This window comes from Megachile rotundata, chromosome 13 (genome assembly GCF_050947335.1).
Source record: "Megachile rotundata isolate GNS110a chromosome 13, iyMegRotu1, whole genome shotgun sequence".
Lineage (NCBI taxonomy): Eukaryota > Metazoa > Arthropoda > Insecta > Hymenoptera > Megachilidae > Megachile > Megachile rotundata.
In genome coordinates, this window is record NC_134995.1 from 11,799,924 (window position 1) to 11,824,274 (window position 24,351).

The following is a 24,351-nucleotide window of genomic DNA, read 5'->3' on the forward strand; positions in this document are numbered from 1 at the left end:
TATAGGATCATTAATAAAAGGAAATTATTATCAATAATACTCTGTTATCACGAATTATATATTTGTAATAATAATTTTAATATGTATTTAACCACTTTTAAAAGCAAAATATAATACAACTCGCTCGTTCTAAACCTTGACCTAAACTTAGTTTTGTTTATGTAGTGGTACTGCTTTTACCGATAATTTCGCGCCGAGAAGGCGCTAGTGTGCAGTGAGACACGGTGGCGGCTGGTTCGGGGATATATTTGCATTTAAAACGTTCGTTTCATTTACAGTGGTGTCAGACACATTTTTTAGTCATTTATCAAATATAATTTATTAGTTTTTTTCAAAGATCTATTTTTTTATCGTCGTTCCACTCGACACTGTGCTCCACTGACAGAAAAATACAGTATATCCGAACCATGGCGGCTCTTAAATGTATGATCAACCTATCAAAAAGTCTTAAAACAGTGACGACCACGTCTCGTCCTTGTTGTTTGCAAACGTCAAAAAAAACGTATTTTACGTATGTGAATGAAATTGCTATGCCAATATTAGACAAAAATCCTTGTTGGCTCAAAACCGCCGATGAAGCCATCGAAAAAGCTGAATTAGATTCAGGTAATTAATATGTTTTGATCATATCATACATGTTACTGATACAAAAAGTTTTTAATTTCACGAAAAATTGAACACTTATTTACTTAATTTTTTTAAAGACAGTATCATGTTAGTTTAAAGTCTACTTTTTTGTCATCTAACCTCGAAGAATCACTATAGTAAGGATCAGACGTTAATGGTCCGTATTTTTGCAAATTTATGCATATAACAAAATTTAGTATCTACTGCTTAAATTTATATTAAATAGTTTGTAAATAGATTGTAATTAAAATTTTTTTATATTTTTTTTTAATATGCAAATAAAGTTTGTGAGTTGTAAATTATGCAAAAGATACGAGTGGGGCAACAACTTTGCATTAAATTAAATGTATTCGATTTGACTGTATCGAACGTAGGTAATGATCTTTTGCATAAATGTTGGCTTTGGCGCCTTTCTATTTTAATTTCAACAATAGTATAACTAACCGATATTATACACCATTTTTTATTTAAAATCGAATGATTTTTTTCTCTCTTATATGAATAAAAATGCAATGTATTTACACTTGAATTTAAATAACGTTTAATTCAGTAAAACAATATTCATTACGTAATGTATTTTATACATAATGTACTCAATGAACACAAATTACCAATGATTGTCTTAAAAAGAGTCGGATGTAGTTACATTGAAATCGAATAATGGAATATCGTAGTAAGGAAAAAATGTCAATGAAGACATATCTCGCATTCGATTAATGCAGTCGAATGCTATATTTACATTGCGGACAATCGAGTAGGAGAAACGATCTTTGTTCAATCCTGGCTTTGAAAAATCGATTATTGCTTGAGACCGATAAACATGTGTAATTTTATATACAAATAAAAATTATTAATTTTATCGAATATTTTATTGCACATTGAATTTCCCGTGTTCTTAAAATTGGGTTAATTATTCGTTTTAAATTAACTCGAGCACAGAATAAATCTGAAATATACGAAATGTCAGTCATTCGTTGATAATATTATTTTATTATAAGAAATGTAAACAGATGATGACGTTATCTATTCTTGTAAATGATTCGACAACGTAATGTTTTTGTCGATATACAATTATAAAATTAATGCGAATGTAGTATAACATTTGATTAAGAGTGAATCAAAGCTAACGTCAAGGACGATAAAGCATATCGTCTTTCACGGCGGTACACTTTACAGAATAAGCATTGTTCTATATGTAATCGTTCTAATCGTCACTAATAACTTTCGTTGCTAATACGCTTATTTATTAATCGATTTATAACTGATGAATCTTTGTATCATTATCTTATCATTTCAATTGCTAATTGAAGCCACGTCAATTATAAACAGTAGGATATTATGTAATCTAATGGATCGAAATCGCATCAAAAAATTTATTATTAAAACGGTTGTTTACTGAGCTAGGATTGTCGAATATAGAACACCACGAAAAACATTGACCTCGACACGCATACGCAACATGCAAATATGCGGTTGGATATCTTTGGTGATGATTATTATTGGTTTCAGGCTCTCGATAATATATAAATGTGATATAAACTCTCCATTCTTCCTTGTAAATTCAATTTCATATGACATCTTAAGATTTTTTAATACACGTTCATTGGCGTAACTAACATTTTTTCTGGGGTGAGCTAACTCATCTAGCTGCACTAGCAGCAAGGCCGCCACTTGAGTTTGCGGAGCCCACAGCAATAAATTGTAATCGTGTAAGAAGCATGTTACTGCTATGCAATTCAAATGGCCCGAAACGTATTCTTTTCTTGCCAAACGAAGAAACTGTTCAAGTCAAGGTTCGCGAGCCTCTTTGAGCCAAAGAATGAATTGTTTATTCTAAGGTGACTAAATATTAAACAACCGAATGGATTAACGATTATTACTTTGACCTTCGCTCAGCAGACACAGGGTCGTTAACCCAGTTACAAAAATAAAGCATATAAAGTATAAATACATACGCTCATTTCTTTTAAATGTACTTCTAATTAACGCCTCTTACGTTAAATTTCCCGTAAAAATTTAAGAGAAATTTTGATGACCATGACATTATGCAAAATTATTTTATCTTGTAGATCAACAAGTGTTTGTCCAGGGAGCTGCCGCAACACCGGTTGAATTATTAAGGGCGATGACAGATTACGGTGTGCGATGTGACGTCAGAAATGTACGATTGTATCATATGCATCTAGAAGGCCCAGCTCCATTTGCAAAACCAGAAAATGCAAGTACGTCATCGTCGTGATAGATTGATCGGCCGTTTTTTTTTAAGTGGCGCAAAAATTTTAATTGAACGCTTTATCAACGAACGATTTAAATGAGATTTCACACGTTGATAGGATCTGTTATTAGAAATTTCCCTACATATGAATTCTGGCACAGACGGTGAAGGGATTTGTCAGATTAAAGTTTTGAGGGGATGATTAATATTGTGCAACTAAGTGTAGATTAAAATTGATTAGATAGTAGACTGATAAAGAGGACTCGCGTTTGTAAACGAGTCTTATGGTAAATTTTTTTTTCAAATTTAGCAATTTAAAAAGCTATATAGAGCCTCCACTATATAGAGGATTTATAATAACGTGTAAAATCTCATTATAATAAATAAATAAAAATAGCTACACATTTCTGAATTATAATGTTTTTGTATGCAGAACATTTCAGGTCCATCAGCTTCTTTATTGGAGGCAATGTGAGGCAAGCTGTTCAGGCAGGTACTGCTGACTGCATTCCAATTTTCTTACACGAGATTCCACGAGTGTTCAATGAAGGACATGTCAAACCAGACATTTCTCTGATACATGTATCTCCACCCGATGAACATGGATTTTGTTCACTCGGTACTAGCGTAGACTGTGTTCGGTCTGCTGCGAGCCAATCTAAATACATCGTAGGTAAATTTTCGAGTTCATTCTTATTATCTTAATAGACCACCCACGATCTAACCGAACATAATCTAACGCCGAATGTAACCTAACCCGACCTAGCCCAACCTTGATATATCATAACCTCCACATGTTTCACTTTTATTATATTATATACAAATCAATGCTTGTACATAGTATCATTGTTACTTCTTGATTTTCAAAGGTTTGTTTTATTGTTGCTTACAGCCTTGGTAAACAAACATATGCCAAGAACGTTTGGCGATGCTATCATTCATGTAAGTCATTTGGACTTTGCTGTGGAGCATCACGTTCCACTTCCAGTTCATGATGTAAAAAAGCCATCGAAGGAAGAACAGCAAATCGGTAAATATATCGCTGAGAATTTGGTAACGGATGGAGCTACTATGCAAATGGGTATCGGTAGCATACCGGACGCGGTACTGTCGCTTCTCGGTAATCACAAAGACCTTGGAATTCATAGTGAAATGTTTAGCGACGGCGTAGTCGATCTCGTACACAAAGGATGCGTTACGAATAATCGTAAAACAATGCACAAAGGCAGAATCGTTGGTTCGTTTTGCGTTGGCTCTCAAAAGTTGTACGACTTTATGCACAATAATCCTTTTATCGGTGAGTCCATTTCATTTGTGCGATTGTATTCAATGAAAAATAATGAATGAATTAATGTTACAGAAATGCTGATGGTGGATTATGTTAACAATCCCAAAATAGTAGCAAAACAACCAAATATGACAGCTATCAATTCTTGTATAGAAGTCGATATTACTGGACAGGTGTGTTCTGACAGTATTGGACCTAAAATGTATTCTGGATTTGGAGGACAACTAGATTTCATCACAGGTGCAGCACTTAGTGATGATGGTTGTGGGAAACCGATTATTGCACTGCAATCGGTTACTTCCAAAGGCGTTAGTAAAATTCAGCCCGTCTTAAAGACAGGTATATAGTTCTTAATCCTTTGAGAACAAAATACTATGCTTACAATTTTGATGAAATACTAATTTTCATTTATCATTTGAAGGTGCCGGTGTCGTTACGAACAGAGCAGTTGTTCGTTACGTAGTCACGGAACATGGAATTGCTAGTTTGTTTGGTAAAAATCTTCAACAGCGAGCGTACGAATTAATTCAAGTTGCCCATCCTGATCACAGAGAGGCATTGGAAAAGTCAGCATTTGAACGTTTGCACGTTATGCCAGCACCATAAGCATTTCAATAAAATCATATGAAAAGAATATTTCTAATAGCATTTTGCAATAATTGTTTTTATTCTTCGCGTAAACATCGATCTGCGTTGAAAAAAAACCTAATATCTTTGATTTCGTGTAACTGTCGTGTTTTTGCCAAAAAAGGAGGTGATAAATATGAAAAGCAAATTTTAAATGTCGTACAATAAGGATCTCGTCTTGCCCTGAAACGAAGAGGGTTTTATTTTAAACGGATAAAAAAATACTCATTTACAATTGGTTAAATGAAAAAGAAACTTTTAGTTTTAATCAATATTCAACTTTAGGAATATAACTGAAATATTGTTAGTAATAACCAAAACAGTGTATAATAACAATGAATAATTTTTATATAAAATTTAAAATCGTTCCTCTGTACAATGCAATTAATGTAACGATTGGAAGTACGTGGCATTTGAAACAATAAATTACAAATTAAATGTATATACATATTTCAGTCGTGATTATTTGTCTACCTGTTTGGAACAGAGCATATAGGGTTTAAAAATAAATCGTATGTACTGCGTATCGAAAAACTGAAAAATCGAATACCGCTAAATGCGACTTTCAAATACTTATCGTGGAGATGGCAACGAATGTAATGTGATCTGATGTTAACTGATAATTGAGACTAAAGAAATCTTTTAGATTATGTGTCATCCAAATTTGAATGTACTTGATATATATAATTTACCATCAATCAAGCATCCGCAAATTTTTCTAGATCTTTATTACTTATACAGTTTTTTATGTGCCTTGTAATTATTCGACAAAATGTTTAATTTTCGACGAAATTTAGAGTCAACATTTTCAAAAATTATACCGAAAAAACCATTTAAGATTGGTGTAAGATTTATTTTACGAGAACCACTGCAACCCTTGAATCGATGTCCAAAATGGGTTTGCGTAGAAGACGCGGTAAAAATTATAAATTCAGGTATTTATAGTGATTTCAAATGCCTCAAATACAATATTAAAATTCATCTATAATTCTTATATAATAATTTGTGTTAAATGGATTTCGTATTACCTTAAATTTATTTTTCTAGAACATTTAGTTTTTATACAAGGAGGAGCAGCAACACCTAATGAATTAATACGTGCTTTGACTGAACATGGTGTTTGTAACAACTTACGTGGAGTTCGTTTACTTCATATGGGCCTTGAAGGAGATGCGCCGTTTGCAAGTCCTGAGTTTGAAAGTATAGTGTTCTATAATACATAGTATTCTATATAGAGTTGTAATATAACTCTAATTGTCTATTATAACTATCAAGTAATTATTACTTTTCAGAAAATTTCAGATCTATAAGTTTTTATATTGGAGCTAATCTCAGAGATGCTGTCAATGATGGAAGAGCGGATTACATTCCAATATTTCTCCACGAAGTACCCAAACTTTTTTATGAAAAAAGAATCGTTCCTGACGTCGCCTTAATTCATGTCAGCACACCAGATGCTAGAGGTTTCTGTTCTCTAGGTGTAAGCGTGGACTGCACGCGTGCTGCTCTTACTACAGCTAAAGTTATCGTTGGTAAGTAATGGACATTTAATGATAAATGTTACTCATAATTCACAAATATTATTTTTCCTGCTTAGCTCAAGTGAATGAACACATGCCAAGATCATTTGGAGAATCAGTTATCCATTCTAGCCATATCGATTGGGCAGTCAAATACAATTGTCCTTTACCATGTGTAGCCAGTACTGAACCCAATGAAATTGAGCAAGAAATTGGAAAGCTTATAGCAACAAGACTGGTAGAAGATGGAGCAACTTTACAGCTTGGTATTGGCAATATTCCTGATGCTGTCCTCTGCAATCTTGGTAATCATAAAGATCTTGGTGTACACTCGGAAATTCTTGGAGACACAATGGTAGATCTGGCAGAACGAGGAAATATTTCAAATAGAATGAAAACAAAGCACAGAGGACGTATGGTCTCTTCTTTAGCGATTGGAACCAAAAGGGTGTATGACTTTTTACATAATAATCCTTTTGTAGGTGTGTGTACAACATAACTTTTTAAAACTTTTAAATTTTTGGCAATATTTCTCATAATTTTGTAAGTAATTTCATTTTTACTTGTATAGAAATGCTCACCATCAATTATGTGAATGACCCTCGTGTAATATCGCAACAACCAAGAATGACAGCTATTAATTCATGTATAGAAATGGATATTACGGGTCAAATATGTTCTGACAGCTTAGGCTGTAAACTGTATTCCGGTTTTGGTGGTCAACTTGATTTCACTCGAGGTGCTGCGCTGGGTTCAGATGGTCGAGGAAAAGCTATTATTGCATTTCCTTCGGTCACGAGTAAGGGAGAAAGTAAAATTCAGCCCGTAATTAGACTTGGTAAGATATCAAATGTTCTCGGTGAGAAATCGTTTCTTAAAACTAAAATGAATTTGTCGAATATTATTTTGACGGTAAATATATTCTAAATTATTTGTTAACTAGGTGGTGGCATTGTGGTAACAAGAGCACATGCACATTATATAGTTACTGAACACGGAATAGCACAACTTTTTGGTAAAACATTACGACAAAGAGTAAACGCATTGATTCAAATTGCCCACCCTGATCATAGAGAATGCCTTGAAAAAGCTGCGTTCGAAAGACTTAAAACTACTCCAACAAAATATTTATAATTCGCGGATCAAAATTTTATTACGTTGAAGTCTTAAGTCTCAATAATTTGAACTTTGTTTTTTAATTGAAATATAAAATTTGTACGTTATTTTTAAATATTTAATGATCGACAAAAACTTATGATATTTATTACAATATCCAATGTTCTTTTATTTACAAAATGAACAGTGTTTTTAATTATTATTTAAAAACCACGTATATAAACACACTATGTATGTACAAATAATTTCTTAATTTATAAATATATTTTACACTTGACATTAATTTATATTTTACTAAAAATTAATACCTTCAGGTAACGTTCCTTCCTGACGTCTTTTCTCAACGTTTTCATAGTATTCTGAAAAATTAACGTACGGCTTAATTCTAGCATTTCTATTTGTTGGTCTTGCGCCAGGATACATATCTGATGTAGATGATGATTCAGTTGACATATCAGAATTTTCTTCCGTGATACCTCCACTCGAATAATCATTCAACGACACCGTTGGTATCGGTGCAGATTCTACAACTGGATTAAATCTAACTGACGGATTATTTGGACTTTTCAATGCATGAGGAAGTGGGAAGTTAAAATTTCGTACGAGAAGAGTTATGTCATCTCGTTTACCGGTAGTAACGGTACTTTGCAAATTACTCATATTAATATCATGATGAATTCTTACAACTTTATCCACGACAGCTTGAGCAACTCCTGTCAAAGTGGACTGCACCTGAAACTGAAATGCATTGTATAAAAAGTATAAATATATCACTATGTAATTAGTTAAATTACTATCAATGAATATTTCAATCATTTTATACCTCTTGAACTGCAAAATTAATTAATTTTATATTGACTTGATCAACTCCAGTCACTTCTTCCAATGATTTATAAAGGCCTCGAGACATAAGCAATAGAAATTTACAAGAATCATCAACCTCTATTCCACCATGGATTTCTGGTTCAGCAATAACAGGTTCAGCTGTGGCAGATGCTAGTTCTTCAAATTCTCTGTATCCTCCTTTAACAAGATAGTTTCCAAGACAACGTGTATTTTCTTGGTTTCCCAGATGAGATCCTTTGATTTAAAATAATATTAAATATTTCACACCTTACATTTGTTACAAAAGTTGAATATACTTTGTTAAATTACCTTGCCTTATGGATTCGATATCTAGTCCTAAATGAGATAATCTTAGTAATTCATCTTCATTCTTTAAGTCATGATCTACACTCAACTGCACAACCCTTAAAACTTGATTACTATCTGTTTTACACAGTAAAGCTCTACTGTCACCAACATTTGCAACATATAATTTTCCTCTGTATATAAGAGCTAAAACTGCACTAGTACCTGCTGATAACTCACAATTCAATGCATTTAATTTATCAACCTATGTAAAGAAATTGTCACATAAATAATATTTATAACTTTTTGAAATTGTATTATTATTATATCAAATCAACTAACCAGGTGAGGAAATTTCTGATAGGTTTCATATGAATTTAACCCATCTGGTATGTCAAACTGTAAACTAGCTCTTTCAGCCAAAAGATCTCCAATAGAATCTAAATATCCTCTTTCAACAGCTATAAATGCCTGTCTATAATAATTTCATTTCATAAAAAGTATCTCATTAAATGAAATTTGAATCCTATTATTATTGTACTCTGTTACCTAAGAACTTCTTTGATTTCTTCATCAGTTGATTTACCATTTAACTGTCCAAGTAAAATTTCAGCAGCCATTCGCTGCATAGCAAAATTTGCAACCTTTGTTCCATCATGACCATCAAATACTCCATAAAGAAAAGTTGAATCATCATATCGACAATGAAAGCTACAGTCTTCAAAGGGATGTTCTTCTTGCCTGTATCCATCTTCCCGATATATTTGATTTGTAGAAAATCCTACTCCTGTAGAAATAAATGTAATGTTAGCAGGTTCAATTTTAGGTTATGTGTGCAAATTATTACCTACCAGATTGTTTACATACTGGTAAATCATCTGTCCAACTGTATTGAGTATCCTGGAAAGGTATTAAATTAGGGCGTTCTGCCCTGGTTGGCATTATTAAAGAAAAAACGTAATTTTAATATGATTTTAGACAATATACGTGTAGACTTAAGTAACTTACGTTTGTAACATATCGACTGCATATCGACTCATATCGATATATTTAAATTACGATGCAATCGTTTGAACTTGTTCAAAACAAACATTTATATAAAAATACAATTGTTATTTACTACAATTTATCTGTTTAATAATTATTAATTATTACTAGACTTATTGATTTGTTGTTAATAAACGAATGAATTTTATGCAATTTGCGAAATACCGAAATATAACTTATTTACTTTGCGAAACCTTCTCTTTTTTTCAACAGATGTATGCTGTTAAAAACAAAACTTTTATCGCACCTGCCAAATTGCATGACTTTAGGTTTATTAACAGTACAAATTTTTGTAATTAATGAATTATAAAAGAAGTTATTATTGAATATGTAACAATTTTAATTTCACCGTAATGGATTATTAATCTCACAAAATACGACCAATATGGAAACTTGATAAATTATTTGTAAAATATTAATGAAAATAGCATTTATCAGTAAACGGAAATTATTTAACAGGTTATTACATATTATGTATTCGTATTTTATACTTATTGACAAATATTATTAATAAAATGCCTAAAACTTTAAATAAAATAGTTTCTTTTTAATAGTTCCAACATCCATTTATCAAAAACACTTTATTGTTACTTCATAAAGAAAATATGAGTCGAATTCCACGAGCTGGGACCAGTACAGGTCTTACTAAAACCCAACAGCTTCGTCAAGCAAAATCTGCTGCGATGTTAAGAGATTTTGAGAAAAAACAAGCAGATATGGCACGACATCAAGCAGATCCATTTAAAAGACGTACAGTACTAAGACCTGAACCAAAAAAAGTAGATTTTACTAAACCTGGAATGACCAAAGCAATGATGGCAAGAGTAAAACAGGCAGAGAAGTTCAAACAAGAATACGAACGTAAACAAGAAGCTTTAACTACTAGTCGACAACCTCGGAGAACACCTGCACCAATAGGAGGTGATGCCAGGTTGCAACGACAGTTAAATTTGATTGAAATGAATGATCTAACATTTGTTAAATGAATAACAAGTATTACTCCGTTTTTCATGTCTTTAAACTAGAAGAAATTTAAAAAATAAATTGAGTAATTCAATGATTTCTTTAATATGAAATTTTTGCTATCATACACAAATCATTTTTAATTAGGATGGGTAGAGAAAGAATACCAGGAAGAGAAAGAAGACGTAGTCCAAGTGCAGCTAGGCCTACAACTCCAAGAGCTGGATCACCATCTAGAAGAGAATTTGATGCTGGACCTAGTCAATTTACCACTCCTAAAAGAGATCCTAGATCATTAAGAACACCTGAACCAGGCGTATCTAGAAAAACTAATGAATTAGCTAAAATGATGAATGCTGATATAGTTCAAGCTGATCCAATTGGTGCAGGACCAATTAATAACATTGTGATACCTCCTGGAGTTGTAAGCGATAATCGTACCACCATTATTAGCATACAACAACCAAGTGCAGAATCTCAAATAGCAAATCGTTCGATTCAAGTGATAAGGTGATTTTATAAAGTCCTGTTTTTGATTGCAAAATAATATAGGTCTTTATCAATTTAACAGTGATACTCTTGATGAACAAGATGCTTTAGAAACTTCAGCTGTACAAAATAGATTATCAGAATTACAACAGGCTAGAAGGGATTTTGTTATGGCTGTAGCACATGTTGGTTCTAATGCTGTTAATATAGAAGGAGAAACTCCTCCTCCTTCTTTCTATTCACCTCCCAGACATATAGTGAAGTAAACCTTCAAATAATTCTAAATTTAATTTCTAGATTATATTTACACAAAATTTTGATGCCATATTACATTACATAATAGAGTCCCTGACTTAGAGGATAAATACCTTCAGCCTGAATATGGAAGAGATCACCCAGATGTTCTGGCTGCTCGTAAATTCATAGAAGAAAGAGAAGCAGCTAGAAGAATAGAGGAAGAATTTGAACGAATAGCAGCTAAAGAACAAATGTCTGATGATTTACAATTAGATGTCCCTGTTGAGGAAGAAATTTTCCAGGACAGAGATATATCTTGGGAAGAAGATGAAGCTGGCATGGCTATGCCTCGTCCATCTAGGGTTAAAGCTTATGTATCTCCCATTCCTAAACAACAAAAGGCATATGAGTATGATCCATTTGACCCAGAACAATTAGAACAATTTTTCGATGTTCAACGTTTCCCACCATGTCCTCAATGTGGACCACCACCTGGCAGAGAACAGTTACATCCTGACTTATGGGAGTTAGATGATCCATGGTTTAGACCTCCACCCGAACCTGAAGGACCAGATTTAATGGAGTTCGAAGAATCAGATCTAATAAAATTTGATTAATCAAACATTTTCCTTTGTCTTATAATATTCCAATTGATACACGTACTTTAACATTACATTGCTTGTGATATATAATTGCTTTGCCCATATAAATAGCTATAATTCTAATAATAATTAAACGATGCTTCAAAATTGACAAAAATTTGTATTTAATAATAGCTATTATACTATTATAATTTATTCTTTTTTAATTAAAATAAGTAGGTATTTAGGAATTTAGATAAATATACAAAATAAAAGGTCACTGGGTATACATTATCAGCATCAAGAATGTCGAAAATGCACATGCGTACATATTGTCTTTTGTTACAAACCACGAACTTAAAACCAATCACAGTTTACATGCGCAGAGTGATCAAAAATTCGTCATTTGACGAGTATGATCGGTGAAACGAATAAAATACACGTAAAAACGAAAGTTAAAAAAAAAGAATGATTGAACTATATAGTTATGTAGGTGTGTTTTAGATTTTATGTAATATTATATACAAGATTTTAGAAATTGTGTTTGATATGTTGACGATTGTGTGTGATGTTTTACTTGGTTATAAGATTCTATTGTTTCCTTAGTTGCTGAACGTGGATTATACATATATAAGAAATCTTTATAATCTTATAATGGACACATCTTAAAAATAAAGTAATTGTAATTTATAATATATTATTGTTCTTGCATATAAGTACCAGTGACTACAATAGTCAATGTAAGTACTACAAATATAATGGCGACACCCACTAATGGAAATGGTAATCTCGTCGATGAATTTGAAGAAGCATTCCAGGTATAATACACATATCCTTTTACTTAATGGTTATATTATATTGTTAAAGATAAAAGTATTTTAATATTAAACATTACTTTTAGCAATGTTTAAGTATATTAATAACAAAAGACGAAGGGTTAGGAAACAATGGGATTGGGGTAACTGGTGGTTTGATTGTGGATAAAGAAGAAGCTCGTAGTGAAGTTGAACAAGTTACGTTAAGATTTATAGACCTGGCCAGACAAATGGAAGCTTTCTTTCTGCAAAAAAGATTTTTATTATCTGCACTGAAACCAGAATTGGTAGTGAAAGAGGATATCAGTGATCTTAGAGTAGAATTAGCACGTAAAGAAGATCTTATCAAAAGGCATTATGATAAAATCACAGTATGGCAGAATTTATTAGCAGATTTGCAAGGTTGGGCAAAATCTCCTGCTCAAGGTCCTGCACCTAATGGTATTAATAATAATTAAAAAAATAATATTGGCTAAAAGCACACACAATAATTAAATGATATTTTAGGTTTGCCAAATGGAACTCAGAGTGGACAAAATCAACAAACTACAAATGGAGGTGGAAATGCAACAATACAACAACAACAACAAATGTTGCAGCATCAACAGCAGCTCCAACAACAACAGCAGTTACAACATCAAATGCAACATCAAATGCAACAGCAACAACTTCATCAGCAACAGGTATTTAAGTAATACCGTTACGAGCAAAGCTGAAACTGTAATCAGGCAGCTATTTAAAATTAGAACATCGGTAAAACTTTTCAATTTTAAAAAATGTATAACAATGAAAACTTGCAGCATATATTTGCAGAAAGTTTGTTTTATCATGGAGATTATAGTTAGAAGTTACATCTTGGGTCAACATTTTTAGCTGTTTACCTTATTTTGGTTGTAAATCAAAATGTAAATTATTGAATTTCTTCATACAAAATATCATTGCACTATATGGTTATACATATATATCACAAGATCATTTATAATCATTGTAATGTTCTCATCTTCATGGAAATGATATATTATTAGGTTTCCATATTATTTGTCACATCTAAAATTGAACGAATATCAATATTGAATGGTTTTAAATGCCTGTGCGTGTGCATCTGAGTGTGAATGTGCAAAATGTACATATATAAATTAAATTAAGTAATTTTTTGTGATTGAAATACCTATCAGAATTGTAGAAACTATTTTTGCTCCTATTCTTAAAATAATAGTTATTTAAAACATAAAAGTATTTGGTCCTACTGCACAAAAGAGCAACGTATATTAGTGTTGCGTGTAATCAGTGCCTTATATAATTCCTATTGACAAAAGTGTAATATGCAGAAATGGATAAATTGAAATTCTTTTATTAATAGTTGCGATATAGAACCATAAATGCATTAATTTCACTTATAAAGAAAATAGAGAAGTATTAAAAAGATATACTTGCATAAACATGTAAAATGGTGCCAAAATAACTAATATTAAAATATGTACAAATATTTAGCCAAAAACTGCTATAATAAATCTGACAACGGCAATAATAAAAGAAAGCTAAACATATATTTATGTTTGCTTGACATTAATGGTAAACCTAATGATTCCTGTAACCTATAAATAATAATTAGAATCAGATAATTACTACTAATTAAAATATATACCTGCAAATGTATACACATCTTTGTTTATACATTTTAATTTTTCTTTTATATCTTTTTATATTACATAATACATTTCTTAATGTGATACATTACAAATTGTTAAAAATTTAAAGTGTTTTTGAATACTTATAAGTCTTCTTGTTTATAACATAATAAATATCTTTTGCATGTAAACATATGTGCATGCATTCTGCATTGATGTAAAAAGATTAAGAAACAAAACCTTTATATTCTAAAAATCATTCATAAGTCATATTCATGATAAACTATAGAAGTTACATGTCAAATTTATTTTCATTGCTACTCTGCCTGTTCTGTATGATACAAATTGACATATATTCTTTTAACATAAATTTTTAGATGTGATATTAAATTAAAATGTTGCAGCTATTCGTAGAAATGAATAACTGCAAAGAAATATGCCATTTCAACTACATTGTTTTTATTCGTATTACTGCACTTGCGTTTACATGCAAGTATAGATGTTTACAGAATAAATTTCTATTCATGGTAAAAAAATATTGTGCTTTCTTTCATTTCCCTTGCCTATCTAATTACTGTTCCTCATATCCTACATGCTTGTAATCATCAAAATTCTATTTTTTTTTCACTTATAAATTTATGTATCTACATATGTTGCATGTATGTACAGTATTCATAAAATTTAACCAATTCAATTATTTCTTCTAAGCGCTTTGTTATCATTTTGCATCATTTTATATGATCTAATAGAATACAAGAATAGAAAATGTACATATTATATTGAACAAAATCATTGGTGATAGAATATTTGGCATAACATTCCAGGTGCAGCAAGGATCTGGTGCTCCTCCTACATCGGGTCTTCAAGGAGTTGGAGTTTCAGTTGGACAACAAGGAATGTTCATGACACAAGGTGTAACTGGAGCAAGAGCTGGATTTCCTGTTGGAGGTGTAGGAAGCAGTGCTCTTCAGGGTCCACTTGCTTTTTTGGAAAAGACAACGAGCAACATAGGAATGCCCGAAAGGCGGAGTTGACGCGCAAGGGGGAGGGGCCGAGGCCGGGGTCGAGGAAAAGGCCGAGGAAGAGGACGAGGCGGAGGAGGAAATTTACCTCCGCCACCACCACTTCTCGATACTTCGGACCCGTCATCGTATGCTGCTGCTGCCGCAGTTGCAGCTGCTGCGGCAGCGCCCCTTCCCTCTCCACAGCAGCAGCCTCCACCGTCTTGTACATGAATACATTTGCTACGATTAATTTTTTATTGTAAGAAATCATTCCTATGTCTAAGGCATAACTTACAGGTATTGAGATATTTAGTTGATTTAATGTTAAAACTGTATTACAGTGATTTTATATTAGGTTTATAAAAATACGCACGAAGCATATCGTTATTTTGAATAATCAGGGATTCATTTAAAAATGAATAATTAAATGATGTCATTATTTAATCGTTTCAATTATAAATAATGAATATATAGCATTACATAAGTTTCATTATAAAAATATTTTTTATTCGTAATTTATAAACTGCACTTTTTTTAGTTTAATAAATTGTTATATTTTCCATATTGTAAGAATTTAGAAATGGAATGACCGGTATGTTTTTTTGAACTGTTCAAGAGGATGTCAGTAAAAATTGTACATAACACAACTGTGTGGTAAATTACTAACATAAATTTCACATGTACATAGAATTAGAGACACAGTTTTTTCATACAATAAATCATGTTGTATTTTATTATATTAAGTTCGAATAGTTGTTAGCACTTTTACAAGGTGTAATATTTTACACAGTATTGATTGAAGCTTTCGGATGTATTTTAGACAACACAAATAAAGTATAAATTGCCCAATTAATAATACACCTTCCCTGGATGTTTTATCATATTAAATTATCTTTTATACAAGTTTAGAATATTATATTTTGCTTTGTATGTTATGCATTGATATTGTTTTCATTGTTACTGCATGTCTCTTTGTTATATTCTATGGATATTGCCATATTTTAATTGTATAAGTTGCATTTCGACCAATTCGTTGTATTTCAACTTTTTCTGTGTTGCTTTGAATATCGGAATGTAACAAGGAAGGCGGGCGGTGTTTATATAAAACGTGTACTATGTGTATACATATGGATACATATATATGAGAATAGATAGAGTTGCACCATACAACTTAAACTAATCGTAAATTTTAACACAATGCTTGTAAAAATTGAATAAGCGTACGAGTCGGACGACCTGTCATTCCAGTTGGTATGTACGGTAAGTTATCAGGTCCAGGACCCATTACTCCTGCCATATCTAAATGCATCCATGGAATATCACTCGCAACAAACTCCCGTAAGAAAGCAGCTGCAGTGCATGCACCTGCACCTTTGGTTCTTGCGGCATTTAGTACATCCGCTGACTTAACTTTTTTTATAATTAACACCAAATAAATCATACATTATTTTCTTTCGCTATTTACAATCATAGTTAAAGACGAAGCTACATAGCGAATTATTTACTTACTTGTCACTTCATCTGTAAAATACTGCCAAAGTGGAAATCTCCAAACTCGATCGCCAGTAATTGTGCCAGCATTTCGTAATATCTCATAAAAGCTACTATCATTTGTGAAAACACCTGTTGCTACTCCACCCAAAGCGATTTTCATCGCACCCGTTAACGTTGCAATATCCAAAATAAGTCTGTAAAGTATTAAAGTACAATAAGTATTTAATGTAAAAGATGATCAATATGATCAAGATGACTTAAGATGGTCTCTTAAGTCATTAATAGTATTACCTTGGCTTAAATTCTTGAGCGTAGCAAAGTGCATCAGCTAGGATGAGTCTACCTTCTGCATCAGTGTTATCTACAATGATACTTTTTCCATTCATTGCAAATACAACATCACCTGGTTTGGTTGCAGTTCCAGAGGGTAAATTCTCCGTAAGCGGCATCAAGCCAACAATGTTTATTTTCAGTTTAAGCTCAGCCGCAGCTCGAATTGCAGCTACAACACATGCTGCACCACCCATATCCGCACGCATTTCATCCATATCAGTTGAAGGCTGAAATTAATACATACCTTCATAAATATATGACTTGAAAATTTTTATGTACTGTCATTTACCTTAAGACTAATACCGCCTGCATCAAACGTAACACCTTTTCCGACGAAGACAACTGGTTGAGAATTATCACTAGCACCTTTATAATGAACTTCAACAAACTTTGGTGGCTCACAACTACCATGAGATACACTAAGGAAAGAACCCATTTGTTTCTTTTCCGCCCAGTCTTTGTCGTGTACATGTACAGTAATTCCTAATTTAGTAAGTACAGAGTGTACTTCTTGAGAAAATATAGAGGGTGTCATTAGATTGGCCGGAGTATCTTCAAGTAGGCGCGCCCAATTTTGAGCTTGAGCTTTGATACTCCCAATTTGCCATTGCTCCCTTGAAAAAATAATAATCAATTTGATTTAGTATGATTTAAATATAAAAATGTATATCTCAGTAAAATAGTCTACTCACTCTCCTTCTTGCCCATATAAAGAAACTTTTGGATATACTTTTTGTTTTTCTTTACTTTTTGAACCTTGATAAAACCAAGTTGACAATGCAGCTCCTTCTGCTGCTGCTTCTGCATCTCCTAATGTTTCTAATTGTATGTCTTTTATTTCAACTGCATCCAATGCACGGCAACCAGCTAATTAAACAATTAGATTATTAGTAAAAATATACATTCAAAGTTTGTATTATATTATAAGTAGAAAACATATTCAAACATTTAGTAAAAATATTTACCTGCTGCTGCAATACGTATGTTCTCTCTTCCTTCATCTATTTCTTCAAGTTGATCAATACCAAGATTCTTTTTTCCAAGACCAACAACTGCAATTCCGACATAATCCTTCTCATCCAAACCCCAAAATACTCTAGCATGTCCTTTAGCAATTTTTGGACCTGCTCTGTAGTGGTATAAATATTCAAATGTTATTTTAACTTTCTGTACATTTAAAATATATTATAATTAAGGTGGGGGGCAAGTTTATATGAAATTAAAAATTTTGTTTCAAGTTGTACTAAAACACATATTCACAAATTTATTTATTACAATAAAGTTTAGGCGCCTTGGACATGTATAGCATATGCTATAACATCTGCAATTTCAAAATACAATCTAAAAATATACTATCCTTTACATACATCCTAGAATATATTCTAATTATTTTTCTAACAATTGTGCTAATTCTTAAATAGATAAAAATTACATTAAAATTACTATTCATAATTAGAACAATGTTAATACATAATTGTGTTCTCTGATTTCTGGAGATAATTGATTTGCATTTGTAATACATCAAAAGTAGGTATTATAATTATTTTGAATGTACATATTATTGACAAGAATTTACAATATTATTTACAAACTATATTTCTATTACCGAAATTCGGTTCTTCTGTGTGTACATTGATTTAAGTATGTAGATTTGTCATGGGGTGTTATCATGTTTATATTGTTTGCTTAAACATTATTAGACAAACAGTGAAGAAATATAAAATTGACATATTGATATTTTAAAAAATAAACCATCATGTACATTTACTTAGAATATTCTAATCAGAGCTAAATAAAATAATTAAATTAATTTATTTTTTTATAAGTACTTTAAGTATAACTGAACAAATTTCCAATTCATAAATTTTCATTATAAATTCTATTTTTCTTTAGCTCTGACACTAACATACAAAGACAGTCATTACAACACTGATAATAGGAACTTAATGCAATTCAAGCACATTTACTACTTCCTATCTAATATGATACTCTTGGCACAAATTGAATTTAATAAACAATATTGATATTTTTCATGATATCAACCTGTATATTACTACCATTTAATTTTTTTTAGGCTACTTTGGCAAGATTTACTATATGAACTATATCTTAAGTAATTACAGTTACATTTTTACATTACAACTTTTTACAAGTTTATAATTTAAATTATTTTCTCTTTCTATACATTATTACAAATCATAAAAATACTTTTTATATAGTAAATTGTCTAAAATAATGAAATTTTGCATTCCATTATATTTAAAAATCATTACACTAGAATCGCTTTAGTTACAACAAAATATTATTTAATCATTTTCCAATAATTTGTCTGTTGTAATTATAAACAAATGTTGATAGTATATCTTAAAAATTATAACCAGAAATATAAAGTGGAACACAGTATAATAAAAAATATCATATAAAACTAAGATGAAATTTATCTAACAAGAATATTGTATCATACATGAATTGTGCTAATCACTGGTAGTCACTGTGTAAATGTATCAATTTTATAATACATTAAACTTAACTAAATTAATACAGAGTTAAAGGCCGCGTTTTATCTTAGACTCTTTCCAGATGCAGATACGTGATACTAATACAATTATATAAATTATTTATTGCTATCATCAAATTATACCTTAATTGTGAAGTACTTAACTAAAAGTAATGTAAGTAACAGTACCCATGGATCTAACAAAAGTATAATTATAAAAAATATTTGTGCTGGTTAACACCCAGAGTATTACTTTCTCAAACAAGTCAGTCTCTAACAATTTAAATTTCAATGTATTATACAGTTCCTTAATTTAACCTACAACAAATCACTACAACATTTAGAATGAATTTTTACTTCTCGTTGTTACTTGTATCTGAGCATTAAATTGAATTAATTTCAAAATACATATATCAAATTTACTAAATGTTACATTACATTTTTAATTATCTTCAAACAAGTTCTAATATTTTAATAATTCCTTGAGAATTTGCAGCTACCACAACATTGGACATTTGTTTCCAACAAACTGCAGACACAAATTCATTCAGATCCTCTTCTCTTCGTTCTTGTGTTTCTAATATACTTCGAACAGCATCAAATTTATAAGAGAATAATTGCTTTGTAAGTCCTTTGTAATATATATATAGTGCATTATTTTCTGATCCACATACTACATAATCACCATCAGTAGCAAGACCAACAAAATTTTTTTCATTAACATGCCCAACAAATGAACGCAAACAATGTGGATTGTTAATGTTCCACATTTTTAATTGTGAATCAGTGCTTGCAGACACTATTTCTTCTTTATTAATGAATTTAACATATGAGACAGCCTTGCGATGACCTTTAAAAATACATAGTGCTTCCTTCATATTACGCAAATCATAGTAATGGACACAATGATCTGCAGATCCAAATGCTAAGTGACAAGAACTACGTGGATTAAATTTTACACAACATACATTAGCTTTTGTTTCTAAAGAAGCAACGGAATGATCATTATTCAAAGACCATAGCTTAACTCTAGTATCATCTGATCCTGATGCTATGAGCCTAGTATCTACATCGTTAAAATCAACAGACCAACATCTTTTCTCATGTTCTTGAAAAGCTTTGGTTCTTTGACCAGTAGCAGCATCCCATACTGTTACAGTTCCCTCATAATCAGATGATGCTAGCATTCCTTTATGAAAGGAATTCCATGAAACACATGATATTTTGGAACTAGAAACCATTTCTACACAAGGGTAATGAATATCTACTGTATCCCTTATTACAGCACTATAGTCAAATACTTTTATCCGTCTTGTTACTCCGGCTATCGCAAAAAATTCGTTATCTTTGTCAAATTCTATGCTTGAAACAATTGTTGAATTATTAAAAATATCTGATGAATAATTTAAAGTTGCCAATGGACGTAATGAATTATATCTTGAAAATTTAACAAGATTTTCTCTAAAAACGTCAAGTCCTGAACTTGTACCATGCCATGATTCATTTTGGTTCTGAGGTTTATGTCCAAGATGCAACTGCTTAGCACGTGAATCAAAATAACATTGAACAAAATCATCAAAATGAGCATGCATTCTCTTTCTACGTATAGCCAAAGTTGATCCAACTGTATAATCAATTTGTTTTTGATTTCCTGTAGGATTAATAAATGTCTCATTTCCAGTAGCACCTACTTTTTCATTTGGTTTTACCATATTTGAATCTATAGTATCTATAAGACCAATCATTTCTTTTCTAATAGCTGACACTTGTGCAGTATCATTTTCGCTTGATTTCTTTATATCTTCTATTTTAGGACATTTACTTTGAACATCCCTTAAAATATTTTCAACTTCTTCCATATCGCTTTTAACCACTGTTATCTCTTTTTGTAACTGTTTCTTTTGTTCTTCTTTTTGCTGTAGTAAATGTTTCAAAAATTCGTGCAATAGTTTATTTTGCGCTGCACATGTTTCTGCTTCAAGTAAATGTTTCCTTTGTGTTAATACTTCTAACATTATATTCACATCTGGCAAAGTAAGATTAGCACTTTCAGCAGCTACAATATCTCTCAATCCATCATATGGCAATGTAGATAATTCAGTGAGACCTTTAATTCTAGTTTTATGTTTGGATATTAATTCATGTAACAAAAAATTTGGGAAAATATCTTGTTGCGTTAATGTGTAGCTACAGCTTGGACAACGCCCATTAGCTTCCAAAGATTTTACTATACAACGGTAACAAAATGTATGACCACAGCGTGTGATATGAGCTTCATCAATTACCTCAAAACAAATAGGACACAGAAAATCATTATTTTTATCTTCAAGTGTACCACTAATCCTATGAAGAACATTTTTCGAATGATGTTTACTTATTTTACTACCACATTCATCTACTCCCCCACTGCTCCCAGCAGTGCTATCATTTCCCAGGTTATTATCACTGATAACTGACATTATGATACTTGACCAAATAATATTTCTTAAAATACATTTAATAATTTGAACATGATCTTTTGGACTTCATATCATTTAAATTTGTCAAACTCCTCATCAATAATTTTAACTTATCTAATAATCAGTCTAAGGAAATTATTACTTTATAAATAACAGGTTTTTAAAATTTTTTATACAATAAAATATGTATGTGTCTGGCAACTCCTTCTGTGCAGTGAGTTTTTGCTTCATATCATGCGTACAATACCGTCTCTCAGTCTAGTCACTCCTGAAACAATGAAAATAATGCCAGTGAGCTCACAATATATAAATTTCACTCAAATTCGAGAGTTTTGTTAACAAAAAAATACTTTATGGGAAAGTTTTTAAAACAAAGAAAAAGCACTTCTGAACATTATATGTAAAAGCTCAGGCAGCATTATGACAATTGTTTCAGGCTGGAACTATGAATAAGAAACTTGAATGTTTGTTAATGTTAATTCACATAGTTTTCAAAATGAAAATACCAAAATAATACATAAAATTATGTCTGGTGTTATAATTTATTATTTCCGTGATTCTGTTATTTAGTGTATACATTGATTTAACTTCAATTAAATGAAATAATCATATGAAGTGATTCATGAGAGAATTTTATCATCAAATGATGAATTTTTGTTTGTTCTGCGCATGTTGGCTCTGTTTGGTTTAATACTTTCTGCAACCAAGAGTAACATGTACATGCCCCAATGATGATCATGCATATCCACTGATATTTTTGATTAAATTATTGTTTATTTTCCCTATTTAGGACAGGTGTAGGGAAACATTTTCATAAGACAAAAATCTTCTTTCTAGGTACACGATACATCATTGTACAGCAGAAAGCATTTTAAGCTTTTCCTAGAGAAAATGACATGTAGAAAAAAAAGTCATAGCGAATTATTACACGCGATAGCTATCCCTAAAGAAAATAGCGATTTACGGAAAGAAGGTTGTACCACTCGAGAAAATTATTTGTTGTGTATTAGAAAATTTCTAACTTACTGATTTCTATATATTAGTGTTCTTAAATTTTTTAATTCCGAAGTTTCCGATTTTTAAGAAAAGGAAATCCCCATCACTTTTGTAAAGCTTGTCATAATACACGATAACTCTCAAGTGTTATTAGTGAATGGTCAAGCTTTCTTTCCCTACATCGCCATTTTCCCTAGGGAAGCCTACCATGCTCGGTACTGTACCTGAATATGGGCATACATGTATAATCTGGTTTCGCATATTGTGTATACAAAAAACGGATTTAGTAAAAATAATATTAACATAGATTTTACATAAACAGATTATGTGAAAAGACGGCATTACAATATGGAATATGTTATAGGTTACTGTATCAATTTCAAACTTACAACAAAATATTCTTTTGTAGCTTTCCGTTAACTAGTTCATCATATTTAGCCGCCGTGGGAGTCAATGAAACGTTGCATTCATCTTCTGTTTCGTATACACCAAGCACCAATCCCTTCTGTTGGAAATTAAAATATCACGGATAAATAATGAACAATAATTCTATCGAGGATAGTGAAACCTATCCTCGAAAAATTCAAATCATTTCATTATAACAAAAAAAAAAGATATAAAAAAAGTTTAATAACGTTTCTAATTAAGTTATTTATAATTCATGTTTGTAGATAAAATGTTTTCTCCTTATCTTCGTATCAGGTTTGATTACTAAAATGAAAATTTTCCACTTCAACATTTCTTTTTGTATAATAGAAACATATTGTTCTTTTGATATAAAGATAATGTCGTATACTGTCAATTTATGAATAAATAAAGCTATAACTACCTTCATGGTCGAAATGCTGGATAAGAAACGTAACTGCGAATTTCCGTACTGCAGACCTTTAGCCCGGATAAGAGACAATGCCATAATTTGCTCAAGAGAACACTTAGGTGTGATATATACACCTATATCTATATATAGGCGTGCATGTGTGTATGCATGTATGTACACATATTGCATGCACGTAAACGTACACACACATATGTTTCTCTCAAAAGAAGACGATATCTAGGTATATTGTTACCAATATTATAGATTCACCACTGTGGTAACTCGCGTTTTGCAGTACCATCTAGTGACAATTTTTAAGAATTGTAAAAATTAATAACAAACCAACGTTTTACACATAAACATTTTGACTACATTTATTTTCTTGATCATTAGATTCTCTATTTTCATTAAAACACTAAATATTTAAAGAAACGCCAATATATACGCAGCTCAACAAGATATAACAT

At 31.3% G+C, this 24,351-nt stretch overlaps 7 protein-coding genes across 13 annotated transcripts; 4 read left to right on the top strand and 3 right to left on the bottom strand.

Annotated features, from left to right (window-relative positions):
* The first annotated feature begins 186 nt into the window (after window positions 1-186).
* Window positions 187-5,207, top strand: LOC100877235 (succinyl-CoA:acetate/propanoyl-CoA:succinate CoA transferase). The gene is made up of 6 exons (XM_003699567.3): window positions 187-606; window positions 2,697-2,849; window positions 3,276-3,515; window positions 3,735-4,139; window positions 4,203-4,469; window positions 4,552-5,207. Exons 1-6 carry the CDS (start codon window positions 408-410, stop codon window positions 4,734-4,736), a joined length of 1,449 nt encoding a protein of 482 aa, XP_003699615.2. The 5' UTR covers window positions 187-407; the 3' UTR covers window positions 4,737-5,207.
* On the bottom strand, window positions 254-9,654 carry LOC100882758 (TGF-beta-activated kinase 1 and MAP3K7-binding protein 1). Of its 4 annotated transcripts, XM_076538697.1 has the most exons (10): window positions 9,533-9,654; window positions 9,376-9,455; window positions 9,074-9,311; window positions 8,867-8,999; window positions 8,549-8,789; window positions 8,217-8,473; window positions 7,702-8,131; window positions 6,859-7,157; window positions 6,043-6,638; window positions 254-5,967 (listed from the first exon to the last, which is right to left on the bottom strand). In XM_076538697.1, exons 1-8 carry the CDS (start codon window positions 9,562-9,564, stop codon window positions 7,096-7,098), a joined length of 1,473 nt encoding a protein of 490 aa, XP_076394812.1. In that variant the 5' UTR covers window positions 9,565-9,654; the 3' UTR covers window positions 254-5,967; window positions 6,043-6,638; window positions 6,859-7,095. The 4 variants fall into 4 exon arrangements, with proteins under 4 accessions (XP_076394812.1, XP_076394813.1, XP_076394811.1 ...); XM_076538698.1 differs by having other exon boundaries at window positions 254-5,945; window positions 6,043-7,157; XM_076538696.1 differs by having other exon boundaries at window positions 6,043-7,157.
* LOC100877347 (succinyl-CoA:acetate/propanoyl-CoA:succinate CoA transferase) lies at window positions 5,530-7,679 on the top strand. Its single transcript, XM_003699568.3, has 6 exons — window positions 5,530-5,692; window positions 5,805-5,957; window positions 6,050-6,289; window positions 6,355-6,759; window positions 6,849-7,115; window positions 7,221-7,679. Exons 1-6 carry the CDS (start codon window positions 5,530-5,532, stop codon window positions 7,409-7,411), a joined length of 1,419 nt encoding a protein of 472 aa, XP_003699616.1. The 3' UTR covers window positions 7,412-7,679.
* A 234-nt stretch (window positions 9,655-9,888) lies between the features above and the next one.
* On the top strand, window positions 9,889-11,882 carry LOC100882648 (uncharacterized). Of its 2 annotated transcripts, none has more exons than XM_012285683.2 (5): window positions 9,889-10,030; window positions 10,126-10,502; window positions 10,682-11,044; window positions 11,106-11,285; window positions 11,367-11,882. In XM_012285683.2, the coding sequence occupies exons 2-5, from the start codon at window positions 10,177-10,179 to the stop codon at window positions 11,875-11,877; spliced, it is 1,380 nt and encodes a 459-aa protein (XP_012141073.2). In that variant the 5' UTR covers window positions 9,889-10,030; window positions 10,126-10,176; the 3' UTR covers window positions 11,878-11,882. The 2 variants fall into 2 exon arrangements, with proteins under 2 accessions (XP_012141073.2, XP_076394816.1); XM_076538701.1 differs by having other exon boundaries at window positions 9,895-10,030; window positions 10,112-10,502.
* Window positions 11,883-12,183: 301 nt separating this feature from the next.
* On the top strand, window positions 12,184-16,144 carry MED28 (mediator complex subunit 28). 3 transcript variants are annotated; one of them, XM_076538704.1, is made up of 5 exons: window positions 12,184-12,334; window positions 12,559-12,659; window positions 12,743-13,097; window positions 13,164-13,339; window positions 15,087-16,144. In XM_076538704.1, exons 1-5 carry the CDS (start codon window positions 12,310-12,312, stop codon window positions 15,549-15,551), a joined length of 1,122 nt encoding a protein of 373 aa, XP_076394819.1. In that variant the 5' UTR covers window positions 12,184-12,309; the 3' UTR covers window positions 15,552-16,144. The 3 variants fall into 3 exon arrangements, with proteins under 3 accessions (XP_076394819.1, XP_012141055.1, XP_076394820.1); XM_012285665.2 differs by having other exon boundaries at window positions 15,109-15,470; XM_076538705.1 differs by having other exon boundaries at window positions 12,216-12,330.
* Window positions 16,145-16,410: 266 nt separating this feature from the next.
* Window positions 16,411-24,073, bottom strand: LOC143263921 (cytosol aminopeptidase). Its single transcript, XM_076538692.1, has 8 exons — window positions 23,897-24,073; window positions 23,457-23,572; window positions 18,081-18,244; window positions 17,808-17,982; window positions 17,405-17,729; window positions 17,074-17,342; window positions 16,798-16,976; window positions 16,411-16,698 (listed from the first exon to the last, which is right to left on the bottom strand). Exons 1-8 carry the CDS (start codon window positions 24,071-24,073, stop codon window positions 16,478-16,480), a joined length of 1,626 nt encoding a protein of 541 aa, XP_076394807.1. The 3' UTR covers window positions 16,411-16,477.
* On the bottom strand, window positions 19,536-23,450 carry LOC105662534 (E3 ubiquitin-protein ligase COP1-like). The gene is made up of 2 exons (XM_012285654.2): window positions 23,098-23,450; window positions 19,536-22,339 (listed from the first exon to the last, which is right to left on the bottom strand). The coding sequence occupies exon 2, from the start codon at window positions 22,069-22,071 to the stop codon at window positions 20,065-20,067; it is 2,007 nt and encodes a 668-aa protein (XP_012141044.1). The 5' UTR covers window positions 22,072-22,339; window positions 23,098-23,450; the 3' UTR covers window positions 19,536-20,064.
* Window positions 24,074-24,351: the final 278 nt, after the last annotated feature.

What these genes read in the sequence shown, in the direction of transcription:
- LOC100877347 (XM_003699568.3), top strand. Translation starts at nt 5,530, where the DNA reads ATGTTTAATTTTCGACGAAATTTAGAGTCAACATTTTCAAAAATTATA. An exon ending in GGTAAAAATTATAAATTCAG is followed by an intron (nt 5,693 to 5,804) that starts GTATTTATAGTG and finishes TTATTTTTCTAG; the next exon opens with AACATTTAGTTTTTATACAA. An exon ending in ACATAATAATCCTTTTGTAG is followed by an intron (nt 6,760 to 6,848) that starts GTGTGTGTACAA and finishes TTACTTGTATAG; the next exon opens with AAATGCTCACCATCAATTAT.
- LOC105662534 (XM_012285654.2), bottom strand. Translation starts at nt 22,071, where the DNA reads ATGTCAGTTATCAGTGATAATAACCTGGGAAATGATAGCACTGCTGGG.
- LOC100882758 (XM_076538697.1), bottom strand. Translation starts at nt 9,564, where the DNA reads ATGAGTCGATATGCAGTCGATATGTTACAAAC. An exon ending in GAAATCAAAGAAGTTCTTAG is followed by an intron (nt 9,000 to 9,073) that starts GTAACAGAGTAC and finishes AAATTATTATAG; the next exon opens with ACAGGCATTTATAGCTGTTG. An exon ending in GGAAGGAACGTTACCTGAAG is followed by an intron (nt 7,158 to 7,701) that starts GTATTAATTTTT and finishes AATTCATTTTAG; the next exon opens with TTTTAAGAAACGATTTCTCA.
- LOC100877235 (XM_003699567.3), top strand. Translation starts at nt 408, where the DNA reads ATGGCGGCTCTTAAATGTATGATCAACCTATCAAAAAGTCTTAAAACA. An exon ending in AAAAGCTGAATTAGATTCAG is followed by an intron (nt 607 to 2,696) that starts GTAATTAATATG and finishes TTTATCTTGTAG; the next exon opens with ATCAACAAGTGTTTGTCCAG. An exon ending in TGCAAAACCAGAAAATGCAA is followed by an intron (nt 2,850 to 3,275) that starts GTACGTCATCGT and finishes TTTTGTATGCAG; the next exon opens with AACATTTCAGGTCCATCAGC.
- LOC100882648 (XM_012285683.2), top strand. Translation starts at nt 10,177, where the DNA reads ATGAGTCGAATTCCACGAGCTGGGACCAGTACAGGTCTTACTAAAACC. An exon ending in CGTTCGATTCAAGTGATAAG is followed by an intron (nt 11,045 to 11,105) that starts GTGATTTTATAA and finishes TCAATTTAACAG; the next exon opens with TGATACTCTTGATGAACAAG. An exon ending in CCTCCCAGACATATAGTGAA is followed by an intron (nt 11,286 to 11,366) that starts GTAAACCTTCAA and finishes ATTACATAATAG; the next exon opens with AGTCCCTGACTTAGAGGATA.
- MED28 (XM_076538704.1), top strand. Translation starts at nt 12,310, where the DNA reads ATGATTGAACTATATAGTTATGTAG. An exon ending in AATTTGAAGAAGCATTCCAG is followed by an intron (nt 12,660 to 12,742) that starts GTATAATACACA and finishes CATTACTTTTAG; the next exon opens with CAATGTTTAAGTATATTAAT. An exon ending in TCAAGGTCCTGCACCTAATG is followed by an intron (nt 13,098 to 13,163) that starts GTATTAATAATA and finishes ATGATATTTTAG; the next exon opens with GTTTGCCAAATGGAACTCAG.
- LOC143263921 (XM_076538692.1), bottom strand. Translation starts at nt 24,073, where the DNA reads ATGCAATATGTGTACATACATGCATACACACATGCACGCCTATATATA. An exon ending in GCTCAAGAATTTAAGCCAAG is followed by an intron (nt 16,977 to 17,073) that starts GTAATACTATTA and finishes AATACTTTACAG; the next exon opens with ACTTATTTTGGATATTGCAA. An exon ending in TTTTACAGATGAAGTGACAA is followed by an intron (nt 16,699 to 16,797) that starts GTAAGTAAATAA and finishes TTATAAAAAAAG; the next exon opens with TTAAGTCAGCGGATGTACTA.